Source organism: Leucopleurus acutus, assembly GCF_964270905.1.
Source record: "Leucopleurus acutus genome assembly, chromosome: 13".
Lineage (NCBI taxonomy): Eukaryota > Metazoa > Chordata > Mammalia > Artiodactyla > Delphinidae > Leucopleurus > Leucopleurus acutus.
The window spans coordinates 73,352,208-73,378,026 of record NC_139155.1 but is presented as its reverse complement, the minus strand read 5'-3'; the positions used below and the strand labels follow the sequence as shown (position 1 = coordinate 73,378,026).

General features: G+C 46.4%; 1 protein-coding gene across 1 annotated transcript; it reads right to left on the bottom strand.

The window, feature by feature from the left end:
* On the bottom strand, positions 1-20,725 carry OASL (2'-5'-oligoadenylate synthetase like). The gene is made up of 6 exons (XM_082852968.1): positions 20,324-20,725; positions 14,553-14,835; positions 12,952-13,127; positions 5,772-6,013; positions 3,389-3,536; positions 1-813 (listed from the first exon to the last, which is right to left on the bottom strand). Exons 1-6 carry the CDS (start codon positions 20,519-20,521, stop codon positions 262-264), a joined length of 1,599 nt encoding a protein of 532 aa, XP_082709094.1. The 5' UTR covers positions 20,522-20,725; the 3' UTR covers positions 1-261.
* Between the last annotated feature and the right edge of the window lie 5,094 nt (positions 20,726-25,819).

Genomic DNA, 25,819 nt, shown 5'->3' with positions numbered 1-25,819 from the left:
AGGCTGTCCTATGTGATTGGTTAGGGAGCTTGTTTGGCTTTCTTTCATCGATCCTAAATTGGAAGGGAGGGAATAAGGAAGCTGGCAGTTATTGACCAAATCTTGATGGTTTGGGCTTGATTGATGCAGGCATTGTGGTTTGGCTTCGGGCTGGTGGCTGCAGAGCTTGTGGGTCAGAGTTCTATTGTCGAATATGGTCTGGCCATTGTTCGTTTGTATATCTAGTCTCTCATGTCCCTCGTCATCCGTCTACTGGCAAGGTTAGGTGGAACTGATGGGGTCTGGATTAAATGGCAGAAATGCACAGAGAGGTCTTTCAGAGGAACTAGCTGGGTTCTTCTTTCCTTCTTTCTTCAGCGTGAGGGTGGTGCTGTCTTGGACACCATAGCTCATCAAACTCCACCCATCCTGCAGGACTTGGCCTTGGAACTCTAGCTGTTGCTCCTCTCTGAGCAGCCCCTCCTTGACTTCAATCTGCAGCTTCAGGCTCAGGACAAGGCTATTAGGGTAAATGGCATAGGCGTGGCTCCCACCACTGGGATTCTTCACAAAGACCTGGATCTCAGGGGAGATGGTCTGCAGCAGACAGATGCGAGTGTTGGAGAAAACCCCGTAATCGGCCAAGGAGTACTGGCTACTGAGGAGCTGTCGCTCCCCACCGGGCTCCTGGAAGGACAGACGCTGTAGGGATGTGGAGCCCAGGTTCCACTGGATCTTCCTTTTAACCTTCTTTATGGAGTCATAAGGGTTCACCATGATGATGAAATCCGAGGAACCCCACTCCTCCACTGTCAGTTGGATGTCTCGTGCCCCCTGGAAGGGAGAGGACAAAGAGGGGTTAAGTCCACACCCCTCTGTCTGAGTACAAAAGTGCCCTTTACCTGTCCTCATCTTTACAACGACAGCAGCAGCTGCAAACATTTAGGGGGTTCCAATCACCTTCCAGGCCCTGTGCTGGGTGCCGTTCATCCTCTTCTTAATGTATTTTATTCTCACAGCAGCCCTATGAGGTTGGTTCTGCTATTAGCCCATTTTACAGATGAGGAAACTGTGGCTGAGCAGGGTTATGCCATTTATTGACCATCACAAAAGTAGTGAGGAACAGAGCAGGTATGTGTTTGTTTGCTTTTCTTCCACATCTTTATTGGAGTATAATTGCTTTACAATGTTGTGTTAGTTTCCGCTGTACAACAAAGTGAATCAGCTATATGTATACATATATCCCCATATCCCCTCCCTCTTGAGCCTCTCTCCCACCCTCCCTCTCCCACCCCTCTAGGTTGTCACAAAGCATCGAGTTGATCTCCCTTTGCTATGCAGCAGCTTCCCACTAGCCATCCATTTTACATTTGGTAGTGAATATATGTCAATGCTACTCTCTCGCTTCATCCCAGCTTCCCCTTCCCCACCCGCCATGTCCTCAAGTCCGTTTTCTACGTCTGCGTCTTTATTCCTGCCCTGCCACTAGGTTCATCAATACTGCTTTTTCATATTCCATATATATGCGTTAGCATACAGTATTTGTTTTTCTCTTTCTGACTTACTTCACTCTGTATGACAGACTCTAGGTCCATCCGCCTCACTACAAATAACTCGATTTCGTTCCTTTTTATGGCTGAGCAATATTCCACTGTATATATGTGACACATCTTCTTTATGCACTCATCTGTTGGTGGACATTTAGGTTGCTTCCATGTCCTGGCTATTGTAAATAGTGCTGCAGTGAACATTATAGTACATGTATCTTTTTGAATTATGGTTTTCTCAGGGCATATGCCCAGTAGTGGGATTGCTGGGTCGTATGGTAGTTCTATTTTTAGTTTTTTAAGGAAACTCCATACAGTTCTCCATAGTAGCTGTACCAACTCACATTCCCACCGACAGTGCAGGAGGGTTCCCTTTTCTCCACACCCTTTCCAGCATCTATTGTTTCTAGATTTTTTTGATGATGGCCATTCTGACTGGCGTGAGGTTTGTGGTTTTGATTTGCATTTCTCTAATGATTAGTGATGTTGAGCATCTTTTCATGTATTTGTTGGCCATCTGTATGTCTTCTTTGGAGAAATGTCTATTTAGGTCTTCTGCCCACACGAGCGGGTATTTGAACTGAGGTCAGCCAGACTCCAAAGTCTGTTCTTCACCACCGGAGGCCACACTCAAGGGCCTGAGAGCCCCAGATGTCTGAAGAGCAACATCTGGAAGGTGCTGGGGGAGGGGAATGGTGGGCCGACCTCTAGCTGATCCTTTTAAGAAGGAATATAGGCCCAGCATTGCCAAGTCTTCTGATTTGTCAAGATAAAAATCTTTTCGTGATGGTTTTTATATTCAGGAAAAATCCAAAGGTATATACTTTTCAGCCCATCTGTGGGCCTCATATGGCTGGTGGGCCCCCAGTTTGTAATCTCTGCTCCTTATTAGGGAGCCCCTGATTCTGCTTCTGCCTTCTGCTCTAAGCACCTCAGTCCTTTGCACACAACTGTAGTCCTTTGCCCCTCATCCCCCACCCTGACCCTCTCCCTGGATGGAGTACCCTTTGTTCTGAGTGTCTACATCCGTCCTTGGCTTTTAGGGCCCACGTCATGCCTTAATTTCTTCAAGGAATCTTCCTTGGTGACTTATGATGATGACATTTATTTTCCGATTCCGCAGCCCCACAAAGACCTGGGTGTGAGTTCTGGCTCTGCTGCTTCTTAGCAGTGTGACCTTGGTTAATTCACGTTACCTCTCTGAGCCTCAATCTCCTCATCTGTAAAATGGGGATAGTAACGATAAAGATAATAATACTACTTGACCTTTCTATTTTATAGACTTGTCCCTGAACAAGTGCTATGCAAATCATAAAGCACAAAGCATAATAGATTATTATGTTCTTTACCTGTACTGTGGGTTTGGCATCACATTATAATATTATATGGCAGTTTTTTGTTTTCTGAGTATCTTCTCTGGTGATTCTATTTAGCAGTTTTGCGCAAGTTTGCTTCCATCTGGCAAGTTTCTTAAGGGTTGTGGCCATGGCTTATTTCTGAACCATTGTTGCCCCCTTGGTCACCCCCCATCAACCCCAAGCCTGGTGCTGGCACAAAACACCTGACTGAATTGACTTGCCTGGGCTCAGCTTATGCAGAGAATGACTGAGAGCAAAGAATCCCAGTGATTCTTTGGTAGGTTATGGGAAGAAGAAAAAACAGGAAAACAAGAATTTGAAGATAAGGAACCTGAAGCTCAGACAGTTGAATAATTTCCCCAAGTTCACGGAGCTGGTAGGTGGTGCAGCCAGGCCTCAAACTGACGCTAAAGTCCTCTTGGCTCCATCGACACAGAATTAAATACTATGCAGTTATCTCATTCTGAGCTTCAAGCTCCTGGCATCCCAGAGAGGAGCCATTACCTTCACGTTCCATCTGGGGACTGGGTTATCGTAGTTGTCATAGCAACAGTCCTGTTTCAGGCACTGGCAGGCCCTCTGAGCGACTATGTCCCATCTGTAGCCTTTTGCCACATTGTGGGTGGGGTCAGCCGGATCCAGGATGATAGGCCTGCAACACAGAGAGAAGGCGCCCAGGTTCTTTCTGGTTTGGAGGCCCGCAAGCCAGAGAGAAACCTTCTTGGCAATCATCTGAGCATCTGCTATGTCCAGAGCCCAGGATTGTCAGTCTAGGAGGGCCCAAAAACATTGCCGGAGAGTAACAGAATGGAGAGGATTCTGTTTCCAAGAATTCCTCTTGGGCAGAGTACTTTAGGTGTTTGCAAGGAATTTTTGAGGTGTACGGAGGGTGGGAGCTCCAAAGGCATGCTGGAACAGTAACAGTGGCCCACTCAGGCAGGTGGGCCTCAAGTTCAGAGCCGTCATTTTGCTGAACAGCTACATAAGTGAGTTCAAGGCTAGAGCTGCTGAATTGCTTTGGATGACAGTAACACCACCACCACTATTTACTGATGTTTATTGAGGCATGGGCTCAAACCCTATGTGAATTAACCTATTTTAATCCCTACAGCAATTCTATAAGGTAGGGCCTATGATGATGATGATGGTGATGATGATTTTCCCCCATTTTACAGATGAGGAAACTGAGGCACAGACCTCCCTAGGTTATCCCTAGGGATTCTTACCCATCTCCTCTGCCTCAACAGAGGAGAGGTTGGGCTGTCTCCAAGCATCTCTCCTCTAGGTAAATGTTGAATAAATACTTTAAAGAATATTGGCTTGAAGGGGGTCTAATAGCCTATTTGGGTTGCTTGGGGTGACCACATGTGCTCGATGGCAAGCCCATGATCAAGACCTGGCCCTTGTACTCCAGGAGCTTTTGACTTAGGTGGGAGCTGAGATTTTTATCTAAGTGACACAATGTGATAGCAGGCTACTGACATGAACTAGACACCTTAGGCTCCATGCTCTCAACTCCCAACATCCCTGACTCCCTGAATGGTCCTGCCTCATTTAGAGTAATAACACGCTGACCTATGGGGTGGGGTCACCTGACCCAAAGTGACCCACCAGGTGACCTGATATGCAGGCCCTGTGCCCAGAGATCAGACTTTTTCCCTCTGGAGTTTGGACCAGGAATGATGGAGGTTCCTCATCAACTAGGAGTAAGAGGGGAGCTGAACAGGTGTGGAGAGAGAAGCAGTGAGAGGAAAGGGAGCACGTGGGCAATAAGAGTGAGCAACAGAGAGAAGGGCAGTCCATAGATTTGCCTCAGGTCCCAGTGGTTTTCCAAGGTCAATTTTCTGGGCATCCTTACAATAAATCCTCTTTTCATTAGGAGGCCAGGTTTTTCTCCGTTGTAAAAAAAGACCCGACACTCACATAAGGGAATAATAAACAACCTTGCGATATTGCTTGCATTGACCTAAAACTTCTAATGTAAAGAGATGTCCCAGGCTGGGTTCCCCCAGAAGCAGATCCTAAGATCAGGATTTGAGTGCAAGTCATTTATTTGGAAGGAGATACCAGGAAGCACCAATAAAAGAGTGGGAAAGTGAGACAGGGAAGGGAAGGATGCCAGTAAAGGGTATGTGTCAAGGTGATTACCACTGTGAGCAACTGGGGGCTAGTCCCCCAGGCTGGACTCTGGGAAGTAGTAGAGAACATGTGTCCCAAAGAGAGTCCCTCCATCTGAGATGGGAGGGAGCTGGGGTATTTATACACCAACTTCCACCAGTCACTGGGGGAAGCTGAAAACCCACAGGCAAAGGGACACAGGTGCTGACAGCTGGAGGTTGAACCAGCCTTCCTGGAAACAGTAAAGGCCCAGGGGATACGAATGGGTACAGGCAGCATGTGCTACAACATTTATCTGGCATCTACCATAGGCTAGATACTGTAGGCCCTTTACAAATATTTTGTCTGACTCTCCCAACAGTCCTGCATGTTTGGTGCCAATTACTCCTGTTTTACAGATGAGGAATAGAGATGAGAAAATGGTGGAGCTGGGCTTACACTTGGGTCTCCCTGGTTCTTTCCAGTTTCCCGTGCTGTCACTAAAAAGCTAAGGTAGCTTAGCTTTTCTGAAATGTTTTTCTGAAATGGTCTTCTGAGGGCAAGAGGGCTAAGGTAGGGTGGGGTGGTGGCTCGAGGAACAAGGAAAAGGCTTATAGCCCCTAAGGTCCTTGCAATTTTGAAAGGCAGTCAACTTGAGATGTCAAGTGTGTCAGGGTGAGATATCAGCTTTCCTACTTAATAAAGCCCACCCAGAAAACTCGATACCACCTTTCCCTTAATTCTCTTTCTTTTCTCTTTGAGATGTGGTTGGCATGCAGTGATCTAGTACCTCTCTTTTTTGAGCTGTTTTCTGACAAAGTCCTCAATGATCGGGTTCTGGAACGTGTAGTAGTTGGTCCAGTAGATACAGAGTAACTTATACTGCTGAAGCAGTCTCATCACGGTGGCCAGGCCGTTGTCCAACCCGAAACATGCCTCCTCCTGAGTACCCACTTCCCAGGCGTAGATGGTCAGTAGCTCAAGGGCATAGAGAGGGGGTAGCTCGGCCCTAAGGCACCAGGATTTCACGCACTGTTGAAAGACATGGGAAGAGAGAGCGAGACCCCAAGATTCCTTATAAGGATGACATTGAACCAGAAACTAGAAAAATCCAAGTTGTGGTCCCAGCTCTGCTACCTAATGGCTGCGTAGTCTTGGCCAAGTCACTTTCCCTCTCTGGCCCTAAATGGGTTTCTCCATTTTAGAATTAAGCAGCTAGGTTACTCCAGTTGGTTTCAAACTGTGCTTGACATAACTCCTGGAAATTGAGTGATAAAGGGGTGTCCCAAGGAGTGAGCAGGTTGGGCTCTGTCATCAGCACCCCAGCCTAAGCAGCTCCATTTTAATCTATTTAGGCTTCTGAAAGATTTCTTTTTTTTTTTTTTGCAGTACGTGGGCCTCTCACTGTTGTGGCCTCTCCCGCTGCAGAACACAGGCCCCGGATGCGCAGGCTCGGCGGCCATGGCCCACGGGCCCAGCCGCTCCGTGGCACGTGGGATCCTCCCAGACCGGGACACGAACCCGCGTCCCCTGTATCGGCAGGCGGACTCCCAACCACTGTGCCACCAGGGAAGCCCCCTGAAAGATTTCTTTTAAAGAAGAAAAAGTCTTATATAAAGTCTTAGCTAAAGAGAAAAAAAATAGTATGCGTGTGTTGGGGGACTATAGGACTAGGTAACAGCTGAGAATCCATGGTGAACATTGGGGTTGCCTCTCTAACAGGCGTTTCTTCCTTCCCCATTGTATAGTAGCCATGCTGTTTGGATGGGATTGACCCAATCCTCCTCTCCAGGGTTGGCCCTGACTGGATAGGCTCACCAGTATAAACCTATTCCCCTTGCCAAGTGATTGGTTCAAGAGAAGCTTTGTAATCTAAGTTGGCTTAATTTGAGTCAAGCCTAGTTCTTCCGTTCAGTGGTTGAAAGAAGAGAAGTCCTCTCTTGTATGTGGATGTGAGGGCAGGAACAGATGTGGCCATTCTGCCACCATGAGGGAAGCCAGCCTGTGGACCAAGGTGACATGTAGAATTGAGAGACACTGAGAGTATTATAGAGAAACTGAGCTGGAGCATTCATCAAACAGTGCCTGAAGCCTCCTCTCCACTGCTGTGGGTTTTCACACATAAGCTGATAATTCTCTTTATTGGTTAAGCCAGTTTGAGTTGGTTTTTCTGTTTTTCTGTTACTTGAAAAAGAAAGCATCTTAACGGATAGCAGTCACCTCCTGTCTAAAGAACCTCTCTAACATTGAGCTAGGAAATGAACATTTCTGTCAAACATCCAGCTATTTGGTTTGTGGAAGCAAAATTGACATCTTGTCCTGTGGCCATTATAAATAAGTTTTATATCACACCCCTCAAAAAGACAAAAACCCACTTTGACCTTGAAACAAACAGAAACGAGGCCATCTGGTCTAGTTCCAGTCCCCAAAATAATTGAAACCTGTGCCTTTCCTGTAACTAACAAAAACAACTTTATCCTTGACTTTAAAATGTTTTTAATTGATTTCAAACTTATTTATACATTAATGAATTTGTTTTTGTAACATTTTGTGAATTCACATCTCACAAAGCTGTAAATCTTAACTAATAAAATTATAATTTTGTTAAGAATGTAAACTCATGACAAGACAATTTATTTTCTCCAATACTAGTGAAATTTTACTAGCGAGATTCTTAAAATTTACATGACAAAGAAAATGCAGAATGCCTGTAATCATAAGATGTAAGCCTTAGGAAAAATGAGCCGTTCATTTCTTTTAGGACTTTTGATAGACTATTTAATGGTACATTAAAAAAAAAAAAAAAAAGCAAACCAGAAGAAAAGATGTATGTTCCCTTCCAGTGCTGATTTATGTTAGCGATGCTCTGATTTCTTCATATTTTGGATTTCTCTGACTTTTGCGAAGTTGCAATACTTCATGACCTTCCTAGATCTGATAAGCATGTGAGAAATTTGCTATTTTTCCACCATCAACAGAGATGAACTATAAACCTAGTAATCTTGGTAATCGTTTTTTCTTTAAATGCCTATTATATATTTTTTTATTCGATAAAGCCTTTCCTTCTGCAGTCTGATTCCCTTGCAAGTTCTTATTTAATGAATGACTTTTTACCTCTTGTTTCTGGTTGCAGCTGGAGGTTCCACTGAGACTGTTCCAAAGCTGAGTAAACTGTGTTGCCTGAGAAATGCGCCCCATGGGCTGTTTACATTCAGATGTGCCCCTTTTTTCAATTCCGAGGGTGAATCTTGTATGACAATAGCTTTTATTCTTCTGATGTTTCTCTCCTCCCTCCCCACCTCCACTCTGTTTTTATTTCTGATTCTAGATTGTCTGATTCTTGGACAAGTCTGATTCTGGTTCTTGTACCTATTTGCATGGGGCCACTTATGTCCCCACTGATGACTACAATCGGTGACTCTGCTTTTATGGTTTGACCATCTGGTGGTCTCTGTCGGGAGACGGATGATAGGAATTTATTCTCTGCTGAGTGGCGGTCGATGAGAGTTTGTTTGATTGTATTTTGTGTTCCTCTCTCTCTCTCTCTCTCTCTGTCTCTCTCGCTCGCTCTCGCTCTCGCTCTCGCTCTCGCTCTCTCTCGCTCTCTTTTGGTCTGTTTGTCTTGAGTATTCAGATATCTCCTGGGAGCCCTGTTATTGTTGTCTTGTATGCCATTATGAATTTAAATCACTCAAAAATTGGGGGGTAGGGGTGCGGTGTGTGCACGCACACACATATGATTCCTGGAAAACAGCCCTGTAAAATTAGGAGCTGATGGACTGTTAGATTTTATGCTGTGTTTATTTTGGACCCGTAATTAAAATAGTAAAATCACAGCTGCCAATTCTTTTTGTTTTTATGTATGTAAATGAAAAAAAAAAAGGATTTCATAAAAGAATGGTCTGATTACAATATAATCTATCTGCCAGCAAATCTCTTCCCCCCAACTCCACTACGGGAAATTTATGAAGTGTAATAAATTCGTGGATAAAGACTCATATGGCCACCAAAGGGGACTGAGTCAGAATTTCACCAGAATCTTTTATTTCAGAAGTAGGCAACTTCATAAGAGCAGATTGCTTAACAAAATGAGAATTAATTACTCAGGTTAATGTTCTATTGATGACTATGTGAGAGAAAAAAAAAAAAAAAAAAAACCCTTTCTTTCTTACTCTCCTACCCTCAATATACGGAAATACATGTGCAAACTAAGATACACTCTGTAAATGATATATTATTCCAACTGACACCTCAGAATAAAAAAAATCCCTATAAAAATTCCTATTATAGGGCTTCCCTGATGGCGCAGTGGTTGGGAGTCCGCCTGCCGATGCAGGGGACACGGGTTCGTGCCCCGGTCCGGGAGGATCCCACATGCTGTGGAGTGGCTGGGTCCGTGAGCCACGGCCACTGAGCCTGTGCGTCCGGAGCCTGTGCTCCGCGGCGGGAGAGGCCGCGGCGGTTAGGTCTGCGTACCGCAAAAAAAAAAAAAAAAAAAAAAAATCCTATTATAGATTATGAACTAACTAATCCTCAGGAAAACAAAGATAATTATTCTGTAAAATAATAGCATATGTAAATTGGCCTTGCTTATAAAACTATTCAGAATGATGGCTTAATATTCACAAAGTGTCTTTATTAAGTTCCTTTTCAGGAATATGTAGCGTTTACATACGTTCAAAAAATCTGTCCTCCTTCCTACCAGGATAGAATTAGATAAATCAAGAATAAATCGGAACTTTCCTGGTGGCTCAGTGGTTAAGAATCCGCCTGCCAATGCAGGAGACATGCGTAGGAGCCCTGGTCCAGGAAGATCCCACATGCCACATAGCAACTAAGCCTGTGCGCCACAACTACTGAGCCTGCGCCCTGGAGCCTGCGAGCCACAACTACTGAAGCCCGCGCGCCTAGAGCCCGTGCTGCGCAATAAGAGAGGCCACCGCAATGAGAAGACCGCGCACCGCAACGAAGAGTATCCCCAGCTCGCCGCAACTAGAGAAAGCCCACGGGTAGCAACGAAGACCCAACGCAGCCAAAAATAAATAAATAAATTTAGTTTTTTTTAAAAAAGAATAAATCAAATGTATAAGTAAACTTGTATTCATGTCAGAAATTTCATCCAATTAGGTATGATAATCCCACGGTTAAGAATCAGACACAGGGAATTCCCTGGTGGTCCAGTGGGTAGGACTCATCCTTTCACTGCAGGGGGCACGGTTCCATCCCTGTCAGGGGAACTAAGATCGCGCATGCCGCGTGGCACGGCCAAAAAGGAAAAAAAGGATCAGACAGAAAAGGACAAATATTGTGTGACTCCACTTATAAGAGGTCCCTAGAGCGGTCAAGTTCATAGAGATAGAAAGTAGAATAGAGATTACAGGGCTGGAGGGAGGGTAGAATAGGTTATTGTTTAATGGGTATAGTTTCTGTTTTGGATGATAAAAAAAAGTTCTGGAAATAATGGTGATATTTACACAACATTGTGAATGTAATTAATGCCACTGACTTGTACACTTAAAATGGCAAAAGACAAAAAACCCTCCAAAACAAAACAAAAAAACAACCAAACAAAACACTTATGTCAGAAGCTCAGCCAAAACACTGGGGAAAGCCCCATCTTTTCCCCAAAATGGAACTGAATTAAATACTTCAAAAGATAGAACATAAACATCAGCTTGTTGGTAAATTAAAACACAAAAGAAATCAAGGACAGCTCTTCACATGCGGAAATGATGCTCAAAAGTCCCTCTTGGAAACTGATACTGTTGCAAGGCTTATGAAAGCCCAGAATTATAGATAGTCAAAGTAACACTTCTTGGTTTGTCATGAGCATGCACAAACTTGGGCATCTCTGAGATCAGTGATATTCTTACAGTTAAGATTTGGTGACTAGAACCCAGAGAAGCTCACTTATATGTTCCTTGGTCCCTGACCCCAGTAGATGAGTTGGTAAGAATCACAAAATAATTTTGAACCATGAAAGTGAACGACAACTCCTGTGATGTTACGTTTCCAGACAAAAATGAACTATCAACCTTTTTAGCATCATGGGATTCTAGTTTTGTTTAACATACAATATGAACTCTTTGTGTCCTTAAGTGTTGATCAACAAACACATCTCGTAACACTTAGCTACATAAAAGTTCTCAAATAAAAGAAAACATCAAATTAATAATACTGAATCAGGGACTTTCCTGGTGGCACAGTGGTTAAGAATCCGCCTGCCAATGCAGGGGACACGGGTTCGAGCCCTGGTCAGGGAAGATCCCACATGCCGCGGAGCAACTAAGCCCATGTGCCGCAACTATTGAGCCTGCGCTCTAGAGCCCATGAGCCACAACTACTGAAGCCCGCGCGCCTAGAGCCCGTGCTCTGCAACAAGAGAAGCCACTGCAATGAGAAGCCCGCGCACCGCGACGAAGAGTAGCCCCCGCTCGTCTGCAACTAGAGAAAGCCTGGGCGCAGCAACAAAGAACCAACACAGCCAAAAATAAATAAATAAATAAATAATAATACTGAATCAAAAAACTGCTTCAAAAAACCATGTGCAGACAAATTCTTGTCTTAGAGGCAGAAACTTTTGGGGTTTTTTGTTTGCTTGTTTGTTTGTTTTTGGCCACATGGGGATCTTGGTTCCCTGACTAGGAATCAAACCTGTGCCTCCTGCAGTGGAAGCATGGAGTCTTAACTACTGGATCGCCAGGGAAGTCCCTTAGTGGCAGAGACTTGAACAAAGAAAGGGCTATAGAAGTAAAGCTGATACGTTGTTCTGTGGACATTACAATAAATGTGCAAGTCATATACAGGAAGAAAACACTTTGTACACTTAGACAGACAGACAAACAAAGCAAACAGATCATTTTGTTGAGTTCTAGCTCTCCAAATCCACAAAACCTTGGATCAATTCCTCTTAAGTGACTGACTGACCAAAAAAACCAATTTCATTCTTGGCTTCGGTGATGCTAACATCTGAAGATACATCACAACCTTGGTAGAAGTGATAATCATGTAAGAAAATGACTGCTTTTCCACCATAAACATACCAACTATAAACTAACTTTGGTAATATTCTGATTTTTATCTTTAAATACTTTTTTTTTTCTTTTTGGACTGGACTGGTCTTTCTAAAAGCTGACCCTTACCATTTTTTAAAAAATAAGAAAGCATCTTTTTTCTTTCTTTCTCATTTTTTGTTTGTTTCTGAGTCTTCCTTTCATAAGTTCAGATGACATGTTCATCTGGGTAGTTTGAAATATACCTGGTACCATGCAGACATCATATGTGAAATCTAAAAAGTAGCTGCTGTGGATGTACTCACTCAGTAATGATCACGAGACTCAGGAACTCAATCATTTGGAGGGGGAATTGGTGCAGTGTGGAATTAAACGAATTTTTCCGCTTGTTAGTCCTTAATCAGCTGAGATTAATGTCCAGAGAGCCCAGAGAAGTTGGCCTTAGCCAGCACTGGACTTTAGCTGGACCATTACAAGCACTCGTTCTTCGAAATACAGTATGTTTCTTATTTCTCTCCTTCCTCCTCTGTTTCTTTCTCCTCCCCCTCCTCTCCTTCCTCCTTCTTCATCTGCATCTTCTGCCATGTTCACATTTTAAAAGGTGAGCCTTGGGCTTCCCTGGTGGCGCAGTGGTTGAGAGTCCGCCTGCCGATTCAGGGGACATGGGTTCGTGCCCCGGTCCGGGAAGATCCCACATGCCGCGGAGCGGCTGGGCCCGTGAGCCATGCCCGCTGAGCCTGCGCGTCCGGAGCCTGTGCTCCGAATGGGAGAGGCCACAACAGTGAGAGGCCCGCGTACCGCAAAAAAAAAAAAAAAAAAAAAGGTGAGCCTTCTCTCGCACCCCACCTCCATTGCCTCTTGGTGCAGTTTCCCGAGATGACAGATATGGTTCCTGCCTTTTTCTTCCCCTCCCTCCTCCATCTTCCGCTCCTGCCCCCAGCCTGGCAGCCTCCTCACCTCCAGGTACCAGTGTTTTACCAGCCGCAGGAGGCTCTTCAGCTTGGCGGGCCGGTGTTTCACGAAGTTTCTCTGCAGCTCGCTGAAGGATGGGGAGAAATGTCCAGGGGAACCGCAGGCCTTAATCAGGCTCACATAGACCTCTGGGGAGGGATGAGAGTTGGGAACAGATGGCCCTGAAGAGAGAGGAGGCGAAGGGGAGAGAGTGAGGGCTCAGGAAGCCCCAGGTTGCTGACTACTCCATGGGGGAGAGACTGGTAATTATTGGAGTATCTCTCCAGGGAGACCTGGGACCACATAGCTTAAGAGACTAACAGTTTGCCTTCTTGGTTGTCCTTCCGGAGAATCAAAAGTGAGTTTTTCAGAAACAGACTCACAGTCATAGAGAACAGACTTATGGTTACCAAAGGGGGAGGGTGGGGGGGGAGGAAGGATGGATTGGGAGTTTGGGATCAGTAGATGCAAACTATTATGCATAGGATGGAGAAACAACAAGGTCCTACTGTACAGCACAGGGAACTAGATTCAATATGCTGTGATAAAACATAATGGTGTATATTACGGATAACTGACTCACTTTGCTGTACAGCAGAAATTAACACAACATTGTAAATCAACTAGACTTCAATAAAATACATTGTTTTAAAGTGGGTTTTCTATTCCTCAGGCTACTCAAGGACTATTGTCCTCTCTTGATGTGCCCAACACCCTCAGTTTCCCTTAATGTCTGTTTTGGATCTCTCAGCGATTTATATGAAGCTTCCATCACCATAGGGAAGGACTAATTCCATATAAGAAAGCTGGGCTCAGAGAGCACGTTTGCTGAAGGGTGGGGTGTACATCACTAACACTAATGCCTCCCACTGTCTCTTTCTGGCTCAGATGGGACCCCAATTCTGACACTTTCTCCATGGAGCAACTCCCAGCAGCCACTCTAGTTAAGAGGAGCCAGTGCACCAGATGAAAGCTGGATCATCTGAGCTTGTAGCTGATACCGTTACTAGTGCCATCGGTGCTCCTGGGAAGCAGCTCTCAGCCAATGGCTGATGGGAAGCAGAAGCTGGTGGATGAAACACTCAACAACCCACTGGGGAGACGTGCTCTGCATTTTTCCCAGAGCTCTGCAGGGCACAAGCCCAGCTGCTCAGCACGGTGACTAGTTCAACCTGCATCTTGTCGTGCTCCCCGCCTTCCGTCTCACTCCCCTGCTTCCCCACCAGCATCTCCTGGGACTGCTTATCCTCACATGCCTGTCTCAGGCTCTGCTTCCAGGAAAGCACAGATGATGACAGGCCCCCGCCCCCGGGGTAAATGTTTCAGAAGCTCCCAGGGTTGCTCTTACTCCTTCCCCTCCATGGCTCTCACTTCCTCTCCAATCATATATTTATCTGTGTGATTCTTTGATAAATCTGTTTCCTAAGTTGAGCCACAGGACAGCCAGAATTGAGTCAGTCCCAGGCACTGTGGTCACCCAGCACCCAGCACAGGACATGGGTTGAATGGGTGAATACAGGTGTCTGCACGTGGCCACGAAGGAGAGGTGAGGAAGCTGCGGGTCCCCCGGGAGGGTGGTCGTGTGAGTCTGGTGGGCTTCCACTTACCCAGGACCCTGTAGGCCGGCACGATGGTGACAGTGATGGGCTCCGCAGTCTCCCAGGACTGGATGGTGAAGGCGACAGCAGAGTGGACTCCCTGGACCAGCCTCAGGTCCTGGAGCTGGAGGCTCAGGAGGTCCTGGCAATACCTGAGCTTTTCACATAGCAGGTTCAGAACGTCGTCGTGGTGCCTGGCCTCCTCCTGGAAGCTGTGGAAACCACTCAGGAGCATCACCAGCTCCACCTCTGAGCTGTCCCTGAGCACTGTGCCGTTCCCGAAGGAGCCCACCTGCAGAACACAGAGTCCCGTCACCCCGAGGCCACTGCCTGGACCAGGCAATCCCTGATGCTCTTTCCACGGATGATCGCCACCGCCCTGAGGGATGGGCGGGGAGTATTTCCTTTTTTAAAAATTATTTATTTATTTATTTTTGGCTGCATTGGGTCTTCTTTGCTGCGTGTGCGGGCTTTCTCTAGCTGTGGTGAGCGGGGGCTACTCTTCATTGCGGTGCACGGGCTTCTCATTGAGGTGGCTTCTCTTGTTGCAGAGCACGGGCTCTAGGCATGCTGGTTTCAGTAGTTGTAGCACGCAGGCTCAGTAGTTGTGGCTCGGTGCCTCTAGAGCGCAGGCTCAGTAGCTGTGGCGTACGGGCTTAGTTGCTCCGCAGCATGTGGGATCTTCCCTGACCAGAGATCGAACCCGTGTCCCCTGCATTGGCAGGCAGATTCTTAACCACTGTGCCACCAGGGAAGTCCGGGTGGGGAGTATTAACATCCCTTCTTTACAGGAGACAAAGCGGGGATGTGGAGAGGCAAGCCTCTCGTCCAGGGTCACACAGTGGGTGGTTCCAACCAGGCAGCCAGACTCCACAGCCCACGCTTCTTATTTACTCCACTGCCTCGCTTCCAAGACTCAGCCTTATCTGCAGAGTGATCCCCACTCCAAGGGAACAGTCATCCTCCACAGGGTGGTGGTTGGAGAATTCTGGCAGGGGCGGATGTCTGAATAATTTCATGACATTAAAAAGGGGGGCACAGGGGGCTTCCCTGGTGGCGCAGTGGTTGAGAGTCTGCCTGCCGATGCAGGGGACACGGGTTCGTGCCCCGGTCTGGGAAGATCCCACATGCCGCGGAGTGGTTGGGCCCGTGAGCCATGGCCGCTGAGCCTGCGTGTCCGGAGCCTGTGCTCCGCAACGGGAGAGGCCACAACAGTGAGAGGCCCGCGTACCGCAAAAAAAAATACAAACAAAAAGGGGGGCACAGGGACTTCCCTGGTGGTCCAGTGGGTAAGACTCCGCCCCCCCCCAATGCAGGGTGCCCAGGTTTGATCCCTGGTTGGGGAACTAGATCCTGCATGCATGCCGCAGCTAAGAAGTCTGCATGCCGCAACTAAGATCCCGCCTGCGGCAACTCAGACCTGGCACAGCCTAAATTAATAAATAAATGAAGAAATAAATATCTAAAACATAAAATAAAATAAAAATAAAAAGGGGGGCACAGGATTGCCTGGTGGATGAGAACCGCGGGCTGGGGAATGGGGCCGCCTGACCTTGACCTCGCCCCGTGCCCCTGTTTCTCAGTTGCATCATCCTCTGAACGCTGCTCATCTGGAACCTCAGAGTAATGATGGCACATGAGTAACTGGCTGATTGGGAAGATTCGACGAGACAATGTGTGCCAAGGGCTTGCCGTGGTGCCTGGCACACTGGAAGTCAGCAATATATCTCTCTTCCTTCTGCTCTACTCAACTTAGATAATCTCTTCTGCTGCCTGGAGTTCAGCTTCCCCATCTGAATTGAAGGAGCCCGAGCTGGATGATTTTGAAAGGGTCTTTTTGATGTTCTGAGATCCTAAACTTGCTCTCCAGCGCTGTGGCCTCCGGTATACAAAGTCCCCCAACTCTCTGGCCTTCTCTCCTTCTCACTCCAGGTCGGGAGGTGGAATTGCCAGGGATGCCTCAGACCTCAGGTCGGCTACTTCTGGTGGTGGGTGGAGTCAAGGAACATTGATGATGACCCAGCTGCCGCCAGTTGAGCCCTCACTGTGCCTGGCACCACTGAAAGCCCTTTGTACACACAATGTCTTTTAATCCTCACCCCCATTAATTGAGGTGGGGGGACTAGTATAATTATCCCCATTGTACACATGAGAAAAGGAAGGCAGTTGGGGGTTAATCAACTTGCCATGGGCTCACAGCCAGGACTGATAGTCACAGTCAGATAGAGGGTCAGAACACCAGGTGTGGTGGTTCTACCTCTTTCTTCCCTGTGACCCAAGTCTATGTGGCAGGCCCTGCGTCTGTGCAGGAGTTCGCCATCTTTTGTTTCCTCTTCCTTTCCCATTTTCTTTCTCCACCTGCGTTCGGACTCAGCGTTTCTGCCCTACGTGAGAGGGTTGGGAATGGCACTCTGGGTGCGGATGAAGAGCACATCCCGCTGAAGGCTGTGCCTGTGCTGCCCTTTCCACCTTTTCCAGTGGTAAGATACAGGCAGAGAGGGAAGAGCGTTCTAGAACAGGCTTCATGACTTGCTTCAGTCCAAACCTATTCAAACCCAAGGACAAGCATTCACTCTTGTGGACCAGCGCAGCTTACCAGATTTTCAGGGGTGGGGGGAGGGTTTAAAGCCCAAATAAAGTGTTAATTTCTCGTTGGCCAGGGGGCACAAGCCGCCCACACAGGGTGGGCAGGTAGCTCCCTCAGCATCCAAACTCCCTCTGTGGGGAAATGAAACCCACGGGGTCATTTGGAGGAAAGGTGCATTTTCAATACACCCATACAAAGGGAGTAGAGTCATAAGATTTATTACTTTCAAAAATAGATAACTGGGCTTCCCTGGTGGCGCAGTGGTTGAGAGTCTGCCTGCCAATGCAGGCGACACGGGTTTGTGCCCCGGTCCGGGAAGATCCCACATGCCGCGGAGCGGCTGGGCCCCGTGAGCCATGGCCGCTGGGCCTGCGCATCCGGAGCCTGTGCCCCGCAACGGGAGAGGCCACAACAGTGAGAGGCCCGCGTACCGCAAAAAAAAAAAAAAAAAGAGAGAGATATAATTAATGAGAACCTGCTGTATAGCACAGGGAACTCTACTCAATGCTCTGTGGTGACCTAAATGAGAAAGAAATCTAAAAAGGAGGGGATATATGTATACGTATAACGGATTCACTTTGCTGTACAGCAGAAACTAACACAACATTGTAAAGCAGCTATACTCCAACCAAAATTAATTAAAAAAATTTTTTTAATGATTTATTACTCACAGATCCCAGAAGCAAGGGGACACAGTGAGCCGGGGGAAGGGCAGTCTTCCACCCCAGGTCACAAGCCAGCAGGAGATAGAGCAGGGTAGCAAGCACCTAGTACTTACAAGGTGATTGGGGCAGAGGTTACTAACTTTTCACAGGCTTAACTCGAAGTGTTTTTTTTTTTAACACCTCTATTGGAGTATAATTGCTTTACAATGGTGTGTTTCTGCTTTATAGCAAAGTGAATCAGTTATACATATACATATGTTCCCATATCTCTTCCCTCTTGCGTCTCCCTCCCTCCCACCCTCCCTATCCCACCCCTCTAGGTGGTCACAAAGCACCGAGCTGATCTCCCTGTGCTATGCGGCTGCTTCCCACTAGCTATCTATTTTACGTTTGGTAGTGTATATATGTCCACGCCACTCTCTCACTTTGTCACAGCTTACCCTTCCCCCTCCCCATATCCTCAAGTCCATTCTCTAGTAGGTCTGTGTCTCTATTCCCGTCTTACCCCTACGTTCTTCATGACCTCCTTTTTTTTTTATTTCTTAGATTCCATATATATGTGTTAGCATATGGTATTTGTGTTTCTCTTTTTGACTTACTTTACTCCGTATGACAGACTCTAGGTCCATCCACCTCGCTACAAATAACTCAATTTCGTTTCTTTTTATGGCTGAGTAATATTCCATTGTATATATGTGCCACATCTTCTTTATCCATTCACCTGTTGATGGACACTTAGGTTGCTTCCATGTCCTGGCTATTGTAAATAGAGCTGCAATGAACATTTTGGTACATGACTCTTTTTGAATTATGGTTTTCTCAGGGTATATGCCCAGTAGTGGGATTGCTGGGTCGTATGGTAATTCTATCTGTAGTTTTTTAAGGAACCTCCATACTGTTCTCCATAGTGGCTGTATCAATTTACATTAAAAAAAATTTTTTTAAAACCCTCTTAGCTCTACATTTAAAAAAAGTTTTATTTATTTATGTTTTTTGGCCACACAGCGTGGCATGCAGAACTTCCCTGACCAGGGATCGAAACTGTGCCCGCTGCAGTGGAAGCTCAGAGTCTTAACCACTGACCACCAGGGAAGCCCACTCAGTGGTTATATTAAAAGGTTCCACCGGGGAAGGCAAAGCAGGAACCTGTGGGGATACCCTAAACCTACCTAAAAGTCCAGACTCTGAACATTTGGTGTTAGTCGGGTCACCATACTGTAAAATGCCTAGGCAGCCACTCAGAAAAACAAAATCGTTTTCCTCAAAATTTGTTTTCCTCATCACACCTTTCTAGTTTTGACCTTCTTGCATTATTATCCTAGCTAGGACAGGAGGTGACATGATGCAGCTGCAGGAAGGGCTTGGGGAAAAAAAGCTCAGTGAGGGCAGCCTGGAGTGGAGTAAGATAGATCCTGGTTGAAATCCCAGCTTCACTACTAGCTGTGTGACCTTGGGCAAGTGACCTCACCTCTCTGAGCTTCCATTAAAAAAAATTTCCATTATCAAAAACTTTAAACAGAAAAATAGAAAGAGCATACAATGAACACTTATACATCCACCCAGATTCAACAAGTCTAAACTCTGCCATATTTCCTTCAACTAAGCCACTTTAAAGTAAATTACAGACGCTAAGGACCATCGTCCCTAAGTACTTTAGCATTTGTGTCCAACAAAAGAGAACATTTTTCCCCATAACCACAAAACTATTTTGCCTCAAAGAAAAACAGTTCCCTGGGACTTCCCTGGTGGTCCGGTGGTAAAGAATCAACTTTCCAATGCAGGGAACTCGGGTTCGATCCCTGGTCAGGGAACGAAGGTCCTTCATGCTGCAGGGCAACTAAGCCCGCGTGCCACAACTACTGAGCTCCCACGCCTCAACGAGAGAGCCCGTGTGCCGCAAACTACAAAGCCCACACACCCTGGAGCCCACGCGCCACAACTAGAAAGAGAAAACCCGCACGCCACAACTAGAGAGAAGCCCGAGCCTGCACGCTGCAACAAAAGATCCCGCATTGCCACAACTAAGACCTGACGCAGCCAAGAAAATAAATAAAATAAATAAATATTAAAAAAACAATTCCCTTATATATATTATTTAACATTCTGGCCATATTGAAATTTCCCCAATTGTTCCCAAATTATATTTTACAGATGGTCCATTCACACCAAGATCCAATCAGAGACCTTGCATTGCATTTGGTCATTATGGATCTTAAATCACTGAGTTTCCATTCTGCTCATCTGTAAAATGGGAAAAGAACAGTACATACCTCACAGGGTACACAAATTAGACATAATACATGTTAAGGGGTTAGGCTAGTGCATCCAAAAAAGTACACTATTATTATTAGCTTCCTTACTGGACTTGCTCTGCTCAAGGCAGCAGTGCATTGGGATGGAGTGTCTTGAGATGTCAGTAGCATGGGCTAGAGATAATGAGGCAACAGGTCCCAGCATCCTCAGGGATGTAGACCCACAAGCTGCATTTTGCCCAGCCCTGGCCTGGGGATGGAGGGAACCAGTCTCACCTTGACCACCTTCAGCACCCCCAATTCCTGGTCCAGCCCATGCTCCCCTTGGAAGGTCTGCTCCCTCAGGAACTGCTCCACGGTCTGCACAGTCTCCAGCACCTCTTTTTTCCACTTCTGGCTGGGATGCAGGCAGTCAGTTACGAAGGAGTTCAGCCTGGAAGCTGGGGTGACAAACAGCTCCGGGAGCACTGCCATCTCTGTCTTGAGAGTACCACTGGTGGCTAGATATATACCCACACACCTACCCAGCTCCTGGCACACACACTCTTCTTTAAGGGGACTCCTCCTCAGCTGACCTCCAGCACCCTGTGGAACAAAGGACCAGAGTGGAGAGGAAACAAGGGGCGTCTGGCTGACCAGGGTATCCTCTTCCTGGAGGCCGTTCACTGCAGCTGGGGTACTGAGGGACACTGTGTGAAACCACCTTCACAGGCGGGGCTTTTAATCACCCTTTCTGCTGTAGGTTTCGTTTCTCACCTCTTAGTTTCCCTTTTACAATTTGGAAACTGAAACTGGCTTGAGGATGGCCCTGGGAAAGGCAACTCCCCCAGGAGATGGGAGTTGGATGGTATCCACCAATCCCATCCCCACAACCTTGTCACCCGAAACAGGCTCAGCAAGAGCAGTGACTCACTCGAGGTTGGGCTGAACAGTGGGAATTCTAGGGTTCCGCAGAACGAACTCTGGAATTCCCGTCTGCCCTTTGCCAGACTCGTAACCTCTCTGACCCTCACATAAATAATCCTTAAAATGGGTTTAAGAATAATACCTACCCCATAGGTTGTGTGGATTAAGCGTGAGAACATTTAGCAGAGAAAACATTAAGTAAATGCAAGTATTGTTATTCCTTCATTGTACATCTAGTGAGTGCTGGCTGGGTGCCAGACATTGTGCTAAGAAGACAAGGTAAGAGGTGGTTCCTGCCCCAGGGGCTCCCAGAGCAGTGGGGGAGACAGAGGAGACACAGAGAGTCCAGTGTCCTGTGTACTAGGAGAAAAGAGGGCACAGAAACCTGGTGGAAATTCAGGCAGAAGAGTTTCTTTGGGGTCACCTGTGGTGTCAGCAAACACCTGCTTGAGATGACTCTTAAAAGACTGGGAATGTGGCCAGGAGACAAAGGGCACAAGACAGGATAAGGCTGAGAAGTGTGAATCATCCTGGTATGTGCCAGGACTCGGCTGTCAGGTCCACGTTGGCTTGGAGGGCAGGGAGGGGAGAGGTGAGAGCTGTGCCTGGACAGGTGGGCAGGGATTGAAACTCGGAATGCCATTCATTCATTCATTCAACAAACATTTGTTGAGTGCCTGCTATGTGCCACGCAGGTGTCCTGGGGATACAGCAGTGAATAGGCAAAATTCTCGGACTGCAGAGGGCTTACACTCTAATGGTGGAGACAGATAATAAACAGGATAAGTAAGTAACATTATAATAATTAAGACGGTGATAAGTGCTAATCAGGAAAATAAAGCAGGGAAAGAGGTTAAAAGGTACTGACTACGTGTGGGGGATGAGAAGTGGCAACGTTTAGGGGTTCAGTCTCAAAAAAGGTGGTTAGGGAAGGTCTGAAAAGGAGACATTTGAGCAAAGACATGAAGAAGGCGAAGAGTGAGCTGTATGTATGTCAGAGGGAAGAATGAGAGAAGGTAGGACTTCCCTGGTGGTCCAGTGGGTGAGACTCCACTCTCCCAATGCAGGGGGCCCAGGTTCGATCCCTGATCGGGGAACTAGATCCCACATGCATGCCACAACTAAGAGTCTGTATGCGGCAACTAAGAAGTTCACACGCCCCAATGAAAGATCCCGTGTGCCGCAACTAAGACCTGGCTCAGTCAAAAATAAAAAAACATTTTAAAAAATTTAAAAAATAAAAATAAATTAAAAAGGAATGGGAGAAGGAACAGCAAGTGCAAAGGCCCTGTGGCAGCAGTATGCCTGGTGGGATTGAGGAATAGCAGTGTGACTGGAATGGAATGATCAAGGCAGGAGAGTGGGAGGGGATGAGGTTTGAGTACAAGGGTAGGGGGTAAATTGTGTAGGATCTTGAAGACCACTAAGACTTTGGCTTTTACTCTGATTGAAATGGGGAGCCACTGGGGAGTTCCAAGCAGAAGAGGGACATGGATGGACTTTCATTTTAAGAGTATCACACTGGCTGTTCGTGGGAAGATTGGATTAAAAGCAGAGGGTGGGGAGTGGAGGTGAGAGCAGAAGCAGGAATTCAGTTAAGAAGCTACTACAACAGTCCAGGCAAGAGATGTGGCGCCTTGGATCAGAATGGTAGCAGTGAAAGGTAGGGAGAAGTGGTATGATTCAATTTTCTTATTATGGAAAATTTCAAACATGAACAAAAGTAGAATAATACAATGAACCTCCACGTACCATCCCCCATCTTCAACAATTATCAACCTGTAGACAGTTTTTTAAATGTTTATTCAGGTCTTCTGCCCATTTTTATTTTTATTGGCCGCCCGGCACTCGGGATCTTAGTTCCCCAACCAGGGATTGAACCCATGCCCCCTGCAGTAGAAGCACAGAGTCCTAACCACTGGACCACCAGGGAAGTCCCAACCTACAGACAATCTTGTTTCAATGATATCTCCATCCACATCTCCCCTCCTGTATTATTTGGAAGTGAATCCCAGACATCATATCATTTCACTGGCTATATTTTGAGTATAAACAGGTCTTGCTAATGGATAGAGTGTGATGTGAGAGAAAAGTTAGAGTCAAGGACCACTCTAAGGCTTTTGGCCTTAGCAACTGGAAGGATGGAATTGTCCTTAACTGAGAAGGAAAGACCGGGCCAGGGCACAGTGTAGCATGAAGGTCGGGAGCTCAGCTTTGGAAGCAAACTTGAGTGTCTAGTGAGATCCAAGTTGGCTAGGGAGTTGCATATTTGAGTCTGGATTTCAGGGACGAAGTCTGGGGTTGAGATACAAATTACCAGCATAGACATATTTAAAGCCATGAGGCTGGATGAGATCACCAAGGGAGTGAGTATAGAGCAAGACAAGAAAAGGACCAACGACTGGGTCCTGAAACACTTAATAGTATTAAGTGATTGGGGAGAGGCAAGCATCCGGCAAACAAGACTGAGAAGGAGTAGCCAGGGAGGTGGAAGAAAAATCAGGAGTGTGTTTTGATAGCCAAGTGGAAACATTGTTCTAGGAAAGAGAAAGTGATCCACTGGGTCACATATCAGGTGAATCTGAGCTGACTTTGTCCTGAGGGCAGGTGGCAAATCAGAGGAGCGACCAGAGGTGAAATGACCATTCTGGAAAGACCGGTCTGGCTGCTTCTGTGGGGAGGATGGATTGCAGGGGGCAGGGGTAGATGTGTAGGGAGAGGTGTCAGGACACTGTACAGTGATCCAGGTGAGAGGGAAGGTGACCCGGACTGAGCTGGAGAAGGGATGGGATTCTAGGTCTACCTTGGGGGAAGGGTGAACAGGAGTTGGTGACTATAGGTATGAGGTGAGGGAAAAGACAGGATGACTATCAGCTCTCCGGCTTGGGTACCTGGGTAATGGATGGAGGGTACTATTAACAAAGGGAGGAAGACACAAGGAGGAGTGGGAAGTGGGGAGGTCTAGAAGGGTAGCCGCTTAAGCCAGAGAGCTTAAAAAAGTTGTCCACATTGCCTAATGCTTCCGATAAGTTCAGGAATATAGGTCTGAGAGGCACTCAAGAGGCTACTGGTGATCATTGCGGGTGAAATGTAAGGGACAGCTGGGAGCAGAAGCCAGATCTTAGGTGCGGGGTTGAAGAGTAAGTTGGGTGAGGAGGATGGAGACCAGGAGTGTAGATAACACTTTCAAGAACTTTGTCGTGAAAGGGAGGAGAGAGACCAGGTGTTAGCTGAGGAAGTGGTGGGGTGGAGGGTGTTTGTTGTCTTAAATACCATTTGGGGGGGGGGGAACCTCAATCATGACACGTTTCAACTTAAACTTTCCAACTGGCTAACCCCAAACGGAAAGAACCATATTTTTAATTACATAAATTCTAAAAGTCTCCATATTTTCAAAGTTTGGTAGTGCCTGGTCCTTAAACAGTCCTATATTATAACAGTTTAAAGAGCAGTGGCAATTTCGCAAACCAAAGTCAACAATAAAGTGAGATTCCAAACATTTGTCCTATGTTTATAATGACAGATAATGAGCTGCAAGGCAATATAAAAGTTATTCAGGGCTTCCCTGGTGGCGCAGTGGTTGAGAGTCCGCCTGCCGATGCAGGGGACGCGGGTTCGTGCCCCGGTCCGGGAAGATCCCACATGTCGCGGAGCGGCTAGGCCCGCGAGTCATCGCCGCTGAGCCTGCGCGTCCGGAGCCTGTGCTCTGCAACGGGAGAGGCCACAACAGTGAGAGGTCCGCGTACCACAAAAAAAATTAAATAAATAAATAAACTATTGAAAGAAAAGAACTATCAACTCAGAATACTGATGTAGCCAAGATATCCTTAAAGATTGAAGGCAAAACAAAAATGAAAATAAAACAAAGGCTGATGAAGATGAAAGAAGACAAAAGAGTTAATTATCAGGTAGCTAGATATAAAATGATGGGAAAAGAACTTCTTCAGGCTGAAGTGAAATGACAAAAGAGTTCCTAAAGTTGGAACATCTTCAGGAAGAAAGAAAGAGCCACAGAAGGGGTAGCATCTGGATAAATGAGATAGCTTAGTTTTCTCCTCTTAAATTCTTTTACTGTAAGTATGAATTTTGAAGGAAAAAATGATACCACAATCTCAGAAGGTGAAGTTCAATTCATGCTGAGGTATTAATATGACAACTATAACATAAGGAACAAAGGGTAAGGAAATCTATATTGTAAGACTTCTGTAATACATTTTACATTCGTCAAAGCAAAAATTGCACCCAAGGACTTCCCTGGTGGCTCAGTGGTTAAGAATCTGCCTGCTAGTGCAGGGGACACGGGTTCAAGCCCTGGTCCGGGAAGATCCCACATGCCGCAGAGCAACTAAGCCCGTGCGCCACAACTACAGAGCCCGCATCTCCCAACTGCTGAAGCCCACGTCCCTAGAAGCCTGTGCTCTGCAAGGATAGAAGCCACTGTGGTGAGAAGCCTGCGTACTGCAAGGAAGAGTAGCCCCTGCTCTCCACAACTAGAGAAAGCCCAGGCACAGCAATGAAGACTCAGTGCAGCCAAAAATAAATAAGTTAATTAATTAATCTAAAGAATTGCACCCAAAAAAGTTAAATAGGGAAGGAAGATGATATTGAAGACTACAGTAATAAGGGAGAAAGGTCAGGACTCAGTCTGGGCTCAGCTTCACTGAAACAAAAGGCAGGAGAGTTTCTCAGTGCTGAGGTGGGGTTGATCTATGGGGTGCTTCCAGAGCATTGAGTTATTCCTGAGTTTGCAATTGTTTTTCTCTGTGATTAGGACATCTCTGTGTGCTATTTTGTACCCATCAAACTTAGGCTCCTACTCTCCAACAGAGACTGGGAACTATATATGGTAGAATGAACGTAAAAGTC

Bases quoted from the DNA above. Each gene is read 5' to 3' on its own strand.
- OASL (XM_082852968.1), bottom strand. From the start codon at position 20,521: ATGGCAGTGCTCCCGGAGCTGTTTGTCACCCCAGCTTCCAGGCTGAAC. The intron at 14,836-20,323 runs GTGAGACTGGTT...TGTGTTCTGCAG, and splicing joins GGGTGCTGAAGGTGGTCAAG to GTGGGCTCCTTCGGGAACGG. The intron at 6,014-12,951 runs GTGAGGAGGCTG...GTCTTTCAACAG, and splicing joins TAAAACACTGGTACCTGGAG to TGCGTGAAATCCTGGTGCCT.